At 38.2% G+C, this 16,544-nt stretch overlaps 1 protein-coding gene across 12 annotated transcripts in view; it reads left to right on the forward strand.

Moving 5' to 3' along the window:
* The window catches only part of neo1a (neogenin 1a), a 175,182-nt gene that overhangs the window by 127,697 nt on the left and 30,941 nt on the right, over positions 1 to 16,544 (forward strand). For 8 of the 12 annotated variants that reach the window (XM_077563980.1, XM_077563983.1, XM_077563987.1 and 5 more), the window contains exons 8-12: positions 5,832 to 6,066; positions 8,307 to 8,461; positions 11,267 to 11,415; positions 13,772 to 13,910; positions 14,161 to 14,210. In XM_077563980.1, coding sequence (XP_077420106.1) covers positions 5,832 to 6,066; positions 8,307 to 8,461; positions 11,267 to 11,415; positions 13,772 to 13,910; positions 14,161 to 14,210 — 728 coding nt within the window. The remainder of the gene's footprint in view (positions 1 to 5,831; positions 6,067 to 8,306; positions 8,462 to 11,266; positions 11,416 to 13,771; positions 13,911 to 14,160; positions 14,211 to 16,544) is intronic. The other 4 variants (XM_077563984.1, XM_077563990.1, XM_077563985.1 and 1 more) reach the window with 1 other exon arrangement.

Consider the following 16,544-nt stretch of genomic DNA (forward strand, 5'->3'; position numbering starts at 1 on the left):
AGCCCAAGGGGCCTCGCTTTCCTCTGGCAGTCAGCCTGTGGCATTTACATTGTTTACCGTATCTGTACATCTTCATTTACATGCCCAAAGAGGGGCCAGCGTGATATTGCGCGTATCTGGAGGTAATGTGTTTACGTGTGACAGCTTTTGTTGAAGCGAGGCAACCAAGAAGGAACAAAAAAAAACATCGACTCACCCGCCAGTCGTCCGCGGAGCATTACTGTGCACATAGAAAGGTGTACTGTGTTTATACATGATTAATTATGATTGCGCCGTCCCCATTCAATTCCACTCATCACTTTCATGCCGACCCTCCAAGGTTTTTTTTTTTCAGTCTCTGAAGATTCCAAATGGAATTCTACATATCCCCCTCTGTTTAGCTTTGTGGGATATTGGTTGTCACTTTTTATAGAACCCATATTACCCCCGAGTACATTCCAGGGGGTCTAATGTAAACAAATTCAACATCCTGCTTTCCTTTGAATCCTCTCTGTAGTTACATTGAAAAAGAGACTCCAAATAAGAGGACAGCTGCTGTATTTCCGAGAGACAGCTGTTCTTATTGCTTCTCGGAAAAATATCTTTGGAAATAAATGGAGCTTCTTCCTGCACGTGTCGGTTATCACATCAGGTCTCAGTTGGTCCTCGCCACAACAGGAAAGCTTATGAGGAAAACATACATCTGTCACCCACACACACCATACATTTTACTCTATAGATGACACAAGATGATGGCAAAGCGGACATTTTCTGTTAAGAGGATGGCCTCACCTCAACATAGTTCCTTGGCACTGAGATGTCACAAAATGGTGCCCAAGTAATACTTATATATCAGATAGGGATTTTGTTAAAACAGCTGGGTTTTTAATTGAATATTCCGCCAGAAATGTGTGAATAGATGAATCCGCTAGGAACAAATCAAAACTAGGAACATTGAACAACTTTAGGGAGACATCTTATTTAGAATATCTTTATTTCAGTTTGTTCCTTATCATTTACTTCAACTTCCATGATCTAATGCTAGTCTGGTACTATGTCGAAAAGTTGTGGGGGGGGAAACCAACAATCAATTTTGGGGAAGATCTTTACTTCTTTTCATTTCTTTGATAAGAACTGAACAAAACATGCTTGGTTAGCCAATTTTCTTGCACTCAGCCATTTGCCTTCTTTGTGGTCCACTTTCCTTTGCTGATTTTTATTTTTATTTTTGTTTAGTTCGGTTGTTATGAATAGCCAGATCTGATTTAGCCAGTCGTGAAAATGAGCCGTTGCGGAAAAGAGCCACAGTCGTCAGAAGTTGCTCGCAGTCACCAATAATTTTCCACAACATTTACCTCAGAACCATTAAAGCAATTAATGGGGTATTGTTTTTGCCTGCCCACTTTATTGTACCCTTAAATTGAATTGAACTCTCAGCACAAAAGGAACTATTCTTGTATCTGATTGAAACACAAGCATGCAACTGTTTGGTTTGGTGTGACTCAAATACACAGTTGTCTTTTTTTTTCCTGTACCTGCATTGTTACATTACAGCCTCTTATTGAAAAAAAATCTGAATTTAATTTCTGAAGTAAAATACATTTGTTTTAAACAAATTACTTGAAAATAAAAAACAAAAAAATGTGCATGTGCGTATGTGTTCACCTATTCATGTATGAAGCCCCTAAAAAGTTCTGATGCAACCCTCTACCTTCAAAAGCCACATGATTAGTGAAATGAGGTCCACCTGTGTGCACTCTATGTGTTAGTTGAGCTTTCAGTTTATACACACCTTTTCTGAAAGGCCCTAGAGGCTGTAACACCAAAGTAAGGGGCACCTCAAACTAAACACGGCATGAAGGCTAGGAACTCCGCAAACAAGTCCAGGACAAAGTTGTTTAGAAGTACAAGTCAGGGTTAGGTTAAAAAAAAAACAACTAAAAATGTTTGATGATTCGCCGTAGCACTGTCAAATCCATCATAATCTTATGATCATTTTATGAAATAATATGGCTCCACAACAAACTTGCTAAGTATCAATACCCACTAGTACTTTTGACACATACATGTTTCAACAACAAAACAAAAAAAATCAATAATAGATCATTTTAAAAACCTATCCTATAAATCCTAATATAGCATTTTTTTTCTTAAAATTGCGTGTTATTGGCAATTTTCAATTCTTCTAATTTCTCATTTGTCGTTCCCTATCGTAAAACGGCCACAAAAGGGCGGCCACCGTTGCGCTACCTTGCAATAACGCCGGGTATTGCGTCGATGCGGATACTTGATACCAGTACTTGCCCAACCCTGGTTGCAATGTAACAAAAAATGGGTAAAAAGCCGAGGGTGTGAACACTTTTGCAAAACACTAGATATTTGTGCTGCTTCTATAAAACCTGCCGTGCTTTGGACTACTTGTTCATTCCTTTTCTGTCAGATGAAAGCAAATGACTTTGGAATTGTCCATAAGTATCATGCTGGAGCTGCTTCCAACATAGTAGTAACTCTTATCAAAGACAATTACAAATAGCAGCTTATCCTGAGAAGGGGAGAAATTTTTTTGCAAGAACCTGGCATGGTCTGCTATATTTAGCGTCATTGATCTATCAGTGGTTCCAGTCCTGGGTGTGTTTGTGGCAGATATGAATGCCTTCTTTTAGCCTGAGCCTGACTGGTTCTCTTATCTGTGCACTCAGACCATTTGATGAAGTACTTGGCTTATGTTACGAGTCACACCCAAGGATGCTGCCAGTTATTTGGGCTCTGTGGAAAAAAAATATCACTTTGGGCCCCACCACTGCATCGCCGCAAATTAAAAATATACTATTTTCTAAGGCCACTGTTGGTCATAGCCCCTTGGAATCGGCATCACTTTTTTCTCCTTTACGGTGCCACAAATGCCGGAAGCCGATCAGTGGAGTTAAAAGTTGAAGTTTTAAAGTGCTTAAATTGGTGCTCTCAGAAGCTGACTATTTGATCACAGCATTTTTATTATCCTCTCTATAGTCAGGCGTCCCTCGCAGCTCTCAAATTTATTACAATATATTTAACGCTAACCTTTGGCAAACAGCTTAGGGGAACCGCTGTGCACTAGTGGTTAAGAATGCCACTTGTGACCAAATGACTGTGAGTTCGGAAAAGGTGCCCGCAGTTCCTGTAAGGCTGTAATTGTACCACCGTTCCACATTCATTTTTTATTTTTTTTGCTCTGTTTGATATTAAGACAAATGCTTCACTGTGCATGTCTTTGTCCCAGTTGTATTATGTGTTGGTGGCCCAGATATATTATGCAGATCTGAAGTAACCTTCCTCATTAAGGCCTTAATGCTGGCTATTCATTACCTTGGGCACAAAGACTAATGATACAATTAATCAGCTATGAATGGAGCTTGGCAATGGAGGCTGACATTTCCTTACTGTAACAACCTCGAACCTGCATGTTCAAGACAGATTGGACAGACAAACGCTGGTTACTCTGTTGCATGTCAATTATTTGCAGATGATGTGAAGACGGAAGTGTCATTAGTGTCTTGGTCGATCCCATGACGCTCTGGGCGTTTTCATTGAAGAGAGATTTTTGACGGAGAGATAAAGATTCTTGCTGCAAAGATGGAGAAGCACAATGGCCTGTTCATTTTAGCATGACATGGCACTTTGTCTATACTCCATATCTGATGAAATTACTTTTTAAATCAGTGTCACTTCATTAGACTGTCGGTCAAAGGGGCCTGCCTTTGTGACGAGATCAGCATATTGACTTTGCTGTTAATTTTAAGTTGCATTTTAAGTGTAATTGAGAACCAAGTCAATGCCTATAATTGGGATATTCTACTCATTTTAAAAGGAAGTCAACCCAAAATTTGGCATTCTGATTAATGTTGCATTTGTAGAATATGAATTGAGCATTAAAATCCACCCCATCTGACGGGGCGGCCAGTTTACCGCTTGCTGTCAAGTAAAAAATGACATCACACATCGCTCAGTGCTCAGGTAACAACCAATCATGGCTCAGCTTAAAAAAACAGGTGAGCTGTGATTAGTCGTTGCCTGAGCCCTGAACAACTATGATGTCATCTTCAGTCGACAGCAAGTGGCAAAATGGCTGTCCTTAAATAACAGGTGGATTTTGCTGCTTAATTCATATTTCACAATGCAATATTAATCAGAATGTCGTGTTTAGACCAGTGGGGGCACATAGAACATATTACTGTAAATAAAATGTTTTGGGGCTGACTTCCCCTTTGTGCACATACGTACATAAAATAAATAAATCCTACCTTCTGCTAAATATAATCATTTTCAACTCATTTGCTCCCAAAAACGTATAAATACGTTCTATTTTAAATGTTTTAAATGTCCCAAAGACATATTTAGACGTTTATGCTAGAGCATACAGAAGGCTTTGATGCAGCCTCTCGACTGCAAAGAACGGTTGAAGAAATGGTAGTTATTAAACAAACGGCCAGCACGTGGCAGCAGAGCAGAGGAAATGAACCAGGACGATGTTGAAAAACCCTCAATTACTCAGAATTCTAAATAGATTTGTGAATAATGATGGAACTTGGCTATATTCTAATGCTAATTGCTGCAAAACAGAAACAGATAGAAACAAACTTTTTTTTCTAATGAAAGAAGAGACTTTAATCTTTCCTTTGGTAGGTTTCATGTTTGTATAGCAATAGAACACAATATTCTGTGGGCCCTGCAAAATCAGTCAAAATCCAGTAAAACAGCCGGGAGCAAAGGGGATTGCTTCAGTGAAAATGACTGGGAGTGAATGCGTTAATACTGCCAGAGAGTAATTAAAATGAACTTGTCATGGCTGTATTGTGGTGACGAAGCATACTGCAACATTTCTTTTTTTAGGGGGGCAGGGGCAGCACAGTCCCCATTTACCGCGAATAGCGAAGGTCCTGTAGATGTACTGATAAAAAGGGTTAGTCACTGTGTGTGTGCACATCTTTGACACAAATCCAAGTGGAGGTTTGAATTGTAAACAACACATTGAAAGCCAAATTAGTATTTTTGTCCCGCTGGAGTGACAGATAAATAAGCCAGCAGTCATTTGCATTTGAAAACATTCAGTCTATCTCTAACCCAAGGTACACTTGCCACGTTACTTTGTTGTATTTGTGTTTAGCCCCCTCACTTGCCATGACCTGCACGTAAATGGAATTGTCCTGCGCACTGACATTCCGTTCCATATGGTTCCGTCTCGCCCACTCAGCAAGCAAATAGAACGCAGATCTTGCCGTGTCGTGCCACAGATTGCCTTTCCCTCCAAAACCTGATCAAATTAAATCACTAATACTCACTAGTGTCTCTGTGTGGAATGAGATGGAAACGTGTTTGAAAGCATCATCTGGCATGTCTCGACTTGAGAGCTCTTAGCTGTCACAATAAACTTCTCAAGATGCAAATGAGGGTTTATGTCGACCTTGGCCAATCATTATCAAAGTTATAAATGATAACGATTTCCTGACTCATAAGAGTTGTGTAAAGGTCATGTGCAATTGAATGTTGTGTTCTAGAAAGTACTGTAGTTAAAATCTGCTCGTGTAGTTTCCCCCTCTATTGTGCTTTGTAAGTGTAGTAGAACTGTTTGATTTCTGTGTTTTCTTGTGACACCAGACGTCTTTTTTGTTATGTTGTTGTTATTTTGTTTTTTCTTCTGTTTTTGTTTCCTTTCTTTCTTTCGTTTCACCGTCATTTCCATTTCACCTCCTTTTCCGCTCTCCTCCAAACTGCTGTCTTTTTCTGGGCAATATTTCTCCCATTTCCACCCCCATGCTGCCTCTGTTTCCCCCTGTATCCCCTCAACCCGCCCACCTCCTCTTCCCGACCCCAAGACGTAGCCCTGCCCCCTCTCCCTCCCCCCTCACTGACTCCTAACACTACTGACCATGTAACACCAGGCTCTGGGGGTGTAGCTGGTCCAGCAGGACCCACTCCCTCCGCCCCCCGCGACGTGGTGGCTTCGCTGGTTTCCACCCGCTTCATCAAGCTTACCTGGCGCCCGCCGGCTGAACCACACGGAGACGAGCTAACCTACTCGGTTTTCTACAGCCAGGAAGGCACAAGCAGGTAATACAGCCGATGTGCACATTGGGGTGCTCCTCTGTGAGGGACCATTGTGAGTGCAATACTGGGCTTCAGGGCATTCCAAAAAGATCTCATTAAAGTAGTTAATGCACTTTTTACAGCAGTATGTGTTTATTAATTAAAGCTAATTATTTCCTCTAAAGGGTTTTCATTGAAATGAACAAACACTAGCACAGGGAACCTCATTTCCACCCAAAAATGCAGACTTCTTATGCATATTAGTTACAGAAAATTAAAAGGGGAATTTTAGTAGGTAAGAGTAGGTTTAGTTCGCTCTCTAAAACAAGGCCTTTTTAAACTCAGCAGTTTTTTTTTATATGCTTGTGTTGTATATTTGTTCTTAATTAAATTCTGAACTTTATGCATGAATTTTATATATTAAGAAAAACTTTAGATCCCAACTATGCCCTTAGCTTCATTGTTCAATTCCCTCCAAACAAAATGCAATGTGTCGATAAGTCTTGAGACGCCTGACAATCAATTTGCTCATCAATAAGTATTTGTTCTACAGCCTATTAATATTACTGAATGTTAATGCAGAGCTTGCCAAGACTTTATTTGACAATTCCATGCTACCAAGTTACCAGACTTGGTTTACACCGATCCAATCGGCTGGATCGGAGGATATTTTGCATTTTTATGCAAAATCAGTGATCGGCTAATTGAGCCATTTTCAACAGTAAGAAGAGATTTTATCTGTAATTAATGTTATAGAAACTAATTTTGCCACTTGCTGTTGACTGAAGATGGCATCACTGGTGTTGAGGAAACTGGCAACAACCCATCATGGCTCAGTTTCCTGACCAAACCCAGAAAACATGTTGAGCCTTGGTCGGTCATGACCTTTTTCCTCAGCACAGGTGATGTCATCTACAGTTGACAGCAAGTGGAAAAAAAATGTTTTTAAAGGTATTAATTGCACATGAAAAATAATGACGTTATCAATTAATTCTGGATGAAATATTAACTTTTTACTGCTGAAAATGGCTGTGAGTCAAGTATCCCTTTAATTTGACCGATCTATCAATGATATTATTATGTTATAATATACTGTTTATAATGTGAGGGGCTACCAGTTTGATTTCTTCTGAAATTACAAATATGTTCAAATTAACTGTAATATTGATTATTATTAGTATCTGACCTATTTATACGTCCAATACTAGCGCTTTATAGTCAAGAATAATAGTATAGTCAAGTATAGAATAGTCAAGCTAAACAAAATTTTCAAAAATCTGAGATTATTTTTATCTATTTTAACACACTACAGTATAAGTCAAAGATAATGATGTTCAAACAGACCCTCAAAATAGGTGGAAACTCAGACAATTTTTTGCCAGTTTTGCTCTGTTGTACAAGTCAGCATGTACTAAGGGACCAAATATTGTTAAAAAAAGAAAATAAAGAAAAAAAGTCAGACGTTCTGCCTGTACTTCGTATCTGTATTGTTGTAAGCATTAAGGGAGCAGAAAAAGTTATTTGCTAATTTTTTTTACTCAGCCGACTTATTGACTGAATTCTGAAATCTGAATTTTATTCGACCAAATATCGTAAACAGGATCGGGTTGAGAAAATTCCTAATCTTTTGGGCTGTAGTTATTATATGTTACAGTAAGCAATTAATGGCATTCAATTATGTGAAGACACTGATCATGTTAATGAGTTCTCATAATATTTAGAAAGCAGATGAACAAATATCAACATGCAACATTTTGTTTCTATGAATATCAGCCAGTGTTCACATTTTCAAACGGGCTAATCATGGCCCTTGGAGGCTACCTTGTGCCCGTGGGCACTACATTGGTGACCTCTGTATATGAACATACCCAACCACATATGAGCTTAGTTCATTCTCCATAAATTTGTATATTATATTATGTATTTATTGCATCTTATGCATGTCGTGACTAATCAGAAACCCATCATACTAATGTCCAGTCGTCGTGTGTGGTAAGATACCAGAAGTTTTAATACTTTTCCAAAACAAAGCACTTCAAGAGTTTGTTTTGTGACGGCCAAATGACCACAAAATTCCCCTTCAATTAGACTCCCCGACTGGTAAACTGCACCAATGACCATGCGGTTATCTGCTGCCAGATTAAACGAATGACTTGATACTCCCCCTGATCCTTATGTGAACTTACTCAGATTTATGAAACCATCGCATTTACAAATACAGTGTTAGGCTGATGTCTATGTGTGTTTATTTGTGTCCACATCAGGGAGCGAGTTGTAAATACAAGCCGACCAGGGGAGTTGCAGGTCACCATCCAGAATCTGATGCCAGACACCAAATATCGCTTTCGGGTTGTGGCCCACAACATCAACGGCCAAGGCGAAAGCTCTGCTGGGCTAAAGGTGGCCACCCAGGCTGAAGGTGAGGCAAACACGTACCCACCTACAAGTGCGCACACAGGAGCGCGGTTCATCTGTGTGCTCAGTAAACAGGATGCGTCAACAAAAAGACAAACTCCAACGAGTTTGTTGGAAGCCTGCTAGCCCTTGCTCACGGGGGAAAACAGGATGCACTCAAAAGAAGCGCACAAATGTGCAAATAAACCCTCACCCATGCAAATATTCACTTGCCATACATAAACACTGGCTTCAAACAGGCTCCGACCGCCCAACACACTTCAACACAGCGAAGTCTTTTTAAGCTCGGCCACCCAACAACACACCAGAGAATTGGCAAATTCTCTCCGCTTGTTTACCCCCAATCTTTTCTTAAGTCTTTTTGTGTGCTTTAAAGCAAGCTTACCTACACAGGTCCGATTTTGTGTTCAGAAGTACGACAAAACAAAAAAAAAATCCGCTTTCGAGTCCCTCATTAAAAGGTTTTGACTGGAGGAGACTTGTGCATCATAGAGGAAAGACGGGATTTGCAGTAATTTCTGAACTACAAGCCGCTACTTTTTTCTGACTGAATTCAACCCTGCGGCTAATAGAAAGGTGCGGCTTATCCATCAGATTACAATAAAGGAAGCGCAAGAGCGTCAGGCAGAGCAAAACAAACCAAGTGACACCAAATACAGTAGAAGAGACAGAACGAGAGTGAGACAATTTGCACCCTCATTATGGAAAATAAAGCAGCGGGAACCCATTGCGGTAAAAACACCTGCAATTTACAGTCGGGTGCGTCTTATAATCCAGAAATTGCTGTAGTGGTGCTCATCTTTGTTTGAGTGTGAAGGTGTCGGCCCGTCACCTTCACCACCACTCTTATCTTATTCTCACGTTCTCATTCAGCCACTGTCTTTCTCCCCGTGTCCTTGTTTAGAGGGCAGGCAGATGAATCAACACACTTTTAGTGCCAGTGGGTGCCAAGCTGTCCAATAGGAGATAACCAACAAGCCAGGGTGGATAGTGTTCAGGTTTACCTGTCCACTATATTTCTGTCTCTTGTGAGCTCTTACGTTCAAATTGGAGCTTAAACGTTTGATCTGCTCGCCTGAAGCATACTCGAGCTCTTCAGAGACCGGCTTAACGGGATGCGGGCACTTTCAGACTATATGCAGGCTGATAAATGGCAGCCTGTCTTTCCTGTCGGGAAAATCTGCAGCAAAGCTTACGAGGGGAGGTATGGAGACTTGCGTTGGCACGCAAAGCTAACAAGCCTGGTTGTAGTTCCTATTCAAAGTACTTCGAAGCACAAATGGCACCTACCAGACCCGCCGCCAGAACTAAATCTGAAATGCATGGTGGTCCCAATTATTATTATTGCTCTAAACAGTAACCACTTTGCTGCATATTTTTAATGGTCCGATAGCTACTGGCCGGCATTACCTTGATAAACAACATTTACAGTATTTATAGTAAATACTGTACGTCGACATCCCAGCGGTATCAAATGTGGCGAAGTGATCTGTGTGCGTTACATTTCATTGCATTATGCTGTTCTAACACCATTTTATGACTATAATTTGCAGATTTTGTGGCTACTGGCCACACCCAATATGGCGGCCGTGTTGCCACATCATAATAATAATCTTCTTAATTTTAAATGTCAAAAGATTGTTGTGGCTCCCGTGTTTTATTTTTCTGTATTAAAAGAAAAGTTCCCCCCCCCCCCCAAAAAAAAAATCTTGACAATAAAATGTTATATGTGATCTCACTAGTCTAAACATGACATTCTGATTAATATTACATTTGAGGAATAGGAGTTTAGAAGCAAAATCCAGCTGTTTTTATCCATCTCAGGGGGCGGCCATTTTGCCACTTGCTGATGAGTGAAAATGACATCATAGTTTCTCAGGTAACAACCAATCACAGCTCCGCTTCAGAATACAGGTCAGATGTGATTGGTCGTTGCATGAGCCCTGAGTAACATTGATGTCATCTTCATTCAACAGCAAGTGGCAAAATGGCCGCCCCCTGAGATGGATAAAAACGGCTGGATTTTGCTTATAAACTCCTGTTCCTCAAATGTAATATTAATCAGAATGTCATGTTTAGACTAGTGAGATCACATATAACATTTTATTGTCAAGAAATGTTTAAGGTTTATTTCCACTTATAAGAAGCTCAAATGGCTTTTTATGTTGCTGCCTCTATACTATGATTGTAAGCGCAACGTGTCCCTCCGGGCTTGCCGTACTGGAGTGCCAACTAATACACCGACAGTGTACTTGTTTGTTCAGCTCTAATCATTTACAAATATGTACATATTTTACACACATGTCATGCCATGACATAAAATCACACAAAACAATTCACAGATTCACTTTGAAAAACGTGCAGGTATTTGTCATGTAGGCCTGCACATCTAACATTATTTTAGTAAGGCCGCGTAGCTCAGTTCGAGGATTCATTACATGTCGTCAAACATATGAGTTGAATGCCCTGTTGACTGATGAGTCCATCAATCATTTGCCCTGCCTGTCACCCTAATTCAGCTGGGATAAACTCCATCTATCCTATGATCCCATACAGGATTAATGCTATAGAAAATGGATGGATGGTGCTTATGTTAATTTGCCCTGCGGTGAAAGTTGAAGTAGAGTGCTCTGATGACTGCAGTAGGTTGTTTTTGGAATACAAACATTTGGTCCATTCGGAAAGCTTCATGCCACTCTTGGAAGTGGGCAATTATTTGTTATTATTTTTAGTAATCAGCTGACACCATCTCATACATAAGAACCTCAAGTATTCAAAATCCTGCTGTCCACTGTCATTTGCTTCTCAGTTCAAGTTCCCGGCCCAGCTCCAAACCTGCAGGCGACGTCGAATACACCCACCTCCGTCACTCTGAGTTGGGACAAACCCCTCACAGGCAATGGAGAGGTCCTCACCTACAAGTTGTACTACACAGACAAAAGCATTGGAAATGAACAGGTTAGTTTCGCAGGCTGAGATGAGCTTTCCTGGCATCATATGAAGACAAAATACTCAGTTTACAAAACTAGGTTAGTTTTTATGGCAGCAACGTAACCTGAATTTGTATGTCGGAATGCCTTGTAATTTATTATTTTACTGACCTCGACTAACATAGTAGTAAAGTCATAATTATGAAAACACAAGCACTCTTTAGCCATGAATATAAAGAAAGCAAATGAAAGTGTGCCTTCCTATACCGCATGGTGACTTATATTTATGCCGCTGAGAAAACGAGTTCAGTTGACTCTGTTAGTCACCTGAAAATCTCAAAAGCCCCCTTGAAGAATTTAATTTTACTGCTGCCGCCTTTCAAACATTTTGAAAGTGGTAAATTCTAATTATAATAATATTAATTTCACTGCCATTGTCGGCTATAGACGTCAAAAATTCATTTGAACTATTTCTATTAGTTTAACATTTTTTTCCCCACTTTTGTTAACAAGAGTATGAAAACCTAGTTTTTTTTTATCTTATTAGAACAGATATAAAATTTGTGATTAATCGTGAGTTAACTAGTAAAGTCATGCGATTAATTAAGATAAAAATTGTAATCACCTGACACCCCTAGGTTTTTAATATTTTCTTTAAAAAAAAGATAAAAAATAGTTTTTATTTATTTTTTTTTTTTTTTAAAGAAAAGATTATTAAAAAATTAGGGGCATCAGGCGATTAAAATTTGTAATCTTAATTAATCGCATGACTTCACTAGTTAACTCGCGATTAATCACAAATTTTATATCTTTTAAATGTACAAAAAAAATGTAGGTTTTCTAACTCTTGTTAACAAAAATGGAAAACAAATGTTAAACTAATAGAAATTGTTCAAATTAATTTTTGACGTCTATAGCTGTCAATGGCAGTGAATGAGTTAATGAGTGACCGGGAAGGTCACTGAAAAGAGTAGGCCTACAACAAAATATGAAAAAATAATCCATATTTTAGGAAATGTTCAGACACTAGTTGATACTCATCTTTTAAATAATGCTATAAGATATATGCTAATGATTACTAACTTTAATAATAACTTTGAAGCCCAGGGTTATTGTTGTCCTGTCAAAAGTACAGTAAATTCATCCATCTTTTTTTTCCCAATCTGCAGGTGACCCTGTTTCACAGGAGTACAATTCCGAGGGTTAGATATTTAGTCAGCCCCAGCGGCTGCCACATGCAAGCCAGTGAGGCATTAAAAAGCCTTTAATATGATAATGAATGAAACGTCATCCAGTGCATTGAGTAATGATGCTTCAGCTCCCTGGAGGAGAGAGCTTGAGATGAGCTGGTTAAAACTTAAGAAGCAAAGAAATGACCTCTAACACGTTATCTGCAAAAGTAAATGATGACATACTGTACTCTAAAATGCATTTTCAAGTATGAAGTTGCTATAGAATATAATCACACCCAAATGAAGACGTTATAATTAGACTTCTACGGAAGCGTTGTTGTGTTTGACAAACTAAGAAGTGAATGCAAATGGGTTTGAAGTAATTTAGGGCACACTGATTGGCCTAGTTAGTGAAGTTAAACTTGAGAGGAAGCATTTATGCTGCAGTTTTAAAGCCTGAATTTAGATTAGATAGATAAGATAACGTGTTGTTTCTAGGAAACCTGAATGTTTCATCCGTGACGATGTGATGGTTAGAAATAGATTTTTTTTTTTAAGTAGGCCTAACTAAAAAGTTACGAAAAAAGAAAGACATTTCTAAAAGTACAATATGTTCACTCAGCCTATATTGGTTTAATTTCAATACAATGGAAATATGTATTATAAATATTACTTTCATCCTGGAAACACTTTTTTTTTTTTTACATTTTATTCAATTTTACACAAACATACAATAGCCACCAAAAACAAGACCACGCAAAAAAACAAAAACAAAAAAATAAACAGCATACCTAAGCAAACAGATAAACAAAAAACAGAAACAAAATTAAGCAGAGAACTTGATTTTTGAATCTAGATTAAATTCAGGGTCTATATAAGTATGTACATAAATGCTCAATCATTTGCTTATAATTGAGTAAAATAATCTAAGAAAACACACAGTTTAGACGAAGTCAGGTCTTACATTGGAGACAAAAATTGTCCATCTCATCCAAATTTCATTGAAAATACCAATTTTACATCTAAATCTGTCTGACATTTTTCATTTTCAAAGTAATTTTCCACAGAATTTTCCACACAACCCTCAGCAATCAGACTGAGCAGAGAATTTGCATACTGTTTAAGAGTATTACAAAAAAACTAGTCAAGTTCTTCCAACTGAAACACACATTTTTAAAGTGACTACTGCACATGCTTGTGTCTATCTTGTAGGATGTTGACGTGGATGGTCCGTCGTACACCATGACCGGGCTGAAGAAGAACACGCAGTACAGTTTCCGTGTGGTGGCCAACAATAAGCATGGGCCAGGTGTCTCCACTGATGACATTTTGGTCCGCACGCTGTCTGACGGTCAGTAGACACAAATTGGATCAATATTTAACAAAACAGGGAACGCGTTAGCGACAGCTCTCAATATGATATCATGCTATTCTACACCGCTGCAAAATACAACCACAATAATAAGATACTTTGACATTTTAAATGGCTGACGTAGTCAATCAAAAGTAAGAATTATTCTCTGTCAAGGCAACCCTTGTATTGATTTTGTGAGTGTGTCACTTTTCTTCAATGCCTTATATAGTTGTCTTCTTCCTCACAGTGCCAAGTGCTCCTCCTCAAAATTTCACTCTGGAGGTGCAAAACTCAAAGGTAAGCCACAGTGAAGGGTTTTCTTTTTTCTTTTTTTCCCCTTCTCTGAGTGGGAGCTGCTCGTTTTATGAAAAATAGATCCCCTGCCCTGCCAACACTCAGCACACCAGTGCTGTGTATGCATGTGCGATTAGATGCATGACAGTAGACCGGCTGCCGCAGCTGGTTAAGAGGGTGTGTGAACCCTTATCGATCGTCTCATCAGCAGCAGGATTGGCTGTCAGAAGTTTTTTTTCCTTCTTTATCATGCTCCATCAGTACACTCAGCTTACAGCTAAATACATGCTGCTAAATGGATGTGCAAATCATACATAATGTGGACAAGCAAGAGAATTCAAAAGCAGTGCAATTGACATATATATATATATATATATATATATATATATATATATATATATATATATATATATATATATATATATATTAGGGGTGTTAAAAAAATAGATTCTGCAATATATCGCAATATTACAGCACGCATTTCTCGAATCGATTCGATATGCGGTCTAATCGATTTTTAAACATACATTTTTAATGGGAATATTCAACTAAACGTCTTACTTAGGGTTAGGGTTCACACGTTAAGCATGGAAGAATGTTATATTAATGGAACAACCTTAATATTTTCTTTCAATGCTGTTCAAACATGAAACGGATTGTTTGTTAAATAAAGTGGCTCACAGTTATAAGCCTAAAGTTTCAGGTAAATAAATTTTCGTGCAAATATTACAGTGTACATGTACTAGTTATTAGTATTTTCTAAATTTGAGTTTAAAAAAAAATCGCAATAATCAATTTACAGATTTGCATCGGGATTAATCGGTATCGAATTGTGACCTATAAATCGTGATACGAATCGGATCGAATCGCCAGGTACTAGGCAATTCACACCCCTAATATATATATATATATATATATATATATATATATATATATATATAAAATTAAAAAATGGCATCATTTTTTTCCGCTGTTTCGGTTTGGTCCCAAAAAATTCATTTTGGTGCATATATATATATATATATATATATATATATATTTTTTTTTGTTGTTGTTGTTGTTGGTTTGTTTTTTTTGGGACCAAACCGAAAATGAGAAATGCTTGGCCGAAAACCTGAAACGGCGAAAAAAAATGATGCCAATTTTTTATTATCATTGCATTTATTATAATTAATTAAAAATATAATATTATTATAACATATTTAGGCTTATTTAGTATGGGAATTTTAACAAAGCACAATATAAGTTGAAATGCGTCCACACCACAGACATCAGAGATATGTTGGCGAATGATACATTAGACACCAAATGCAGGGTGAGCAACTGAGCATTTTCTGGTGGTGCAATTGCACTTTATAGTCAATGTACACTACAGTAGTTCGCACCGGCGGATGACGCATTTGTAGGCTATTTGGAGTGGGACACGGTGCGGCGCACCTAAAATCGGCACATTCACAGATTCACCAACATTTAAAAATAAAGTCACACACGCCATCCTGTACAGATCTGTAGTCACCTGGAGATAGTGGTAAGTGTTGACTTGTTTAAAACTGTTGATAGCAATAGTGCTAACATTTAGCATAAGTATTTAGCACGACCATCAGAATGCAAGTGAAAAAGTGGAAGCGCTCGGAGGGCTCTCGTCAAAGAAAAATAGGAAGGCGCTGTGGGAGAAAGAGTGGTGTAGTACTCGGCAGCGCTCTCTTTTTCGACATAGTTTACCAAGTGACCTTCTCCTTCTCCGGTGTGCACAATTAAGCTGCCAGTTCTCACAAACGCCAGCGAGCAGCAAGGCGGACACTCACTTCCGTGTTTGGTGTTTAATTCAAACAGAATCTTGCAGCATTTTTTTTTTGTGTGCTTGCGCCACCACAATATCCTCTTTCGGCTTAAATTTTCTTTCGTCCGAATGCCGAAAATGCACATTTTTGCCATTTTCGGCCGCACATTTTCGGTATATATATATATATATATATATATATATATATATATATATATAATGTGATTTCTTCACATTATTCTAATTTTGACATCCTGTTTTCGTGGGTTTTATGAGCAGGAAGCCCTAATAATATAAAAATAAACAAACAAATACTTGAAATCACTTAATTAGTGGGCCCTGAATGTATAACCTTTGAAAGTTTTTGAATGGAATTACGGAAATCATTAAACTTTTCGAGGATATTCAAATTTTTGGGCGAGCACCTGTATACATACATAAATAAAAGTCAAAATATATTTAAAAAAAAACGTGATTAAAATAAATGTAAATGTGAAAATAAATACAAAATATATTTATAAATTTATGAATAGAATTAAATGTCAATATCAAATATC

Source organism: Vanacampus margaritifer, chromosome 4 (assembly GCF_051991255.1).
Source record: "Vanacampus margaritifer isolate UIUO_Vmar chromosome 4, RoL_Vmar_1.0, whole genome shotgun sequence".
Taxonomy (NCBI): Eukaryota; Metazoa; Chordata; class Actinopteri; order Syngnathiformes; family Syngnathidae; genus Vanacampus; species Vanacampus margaritifer.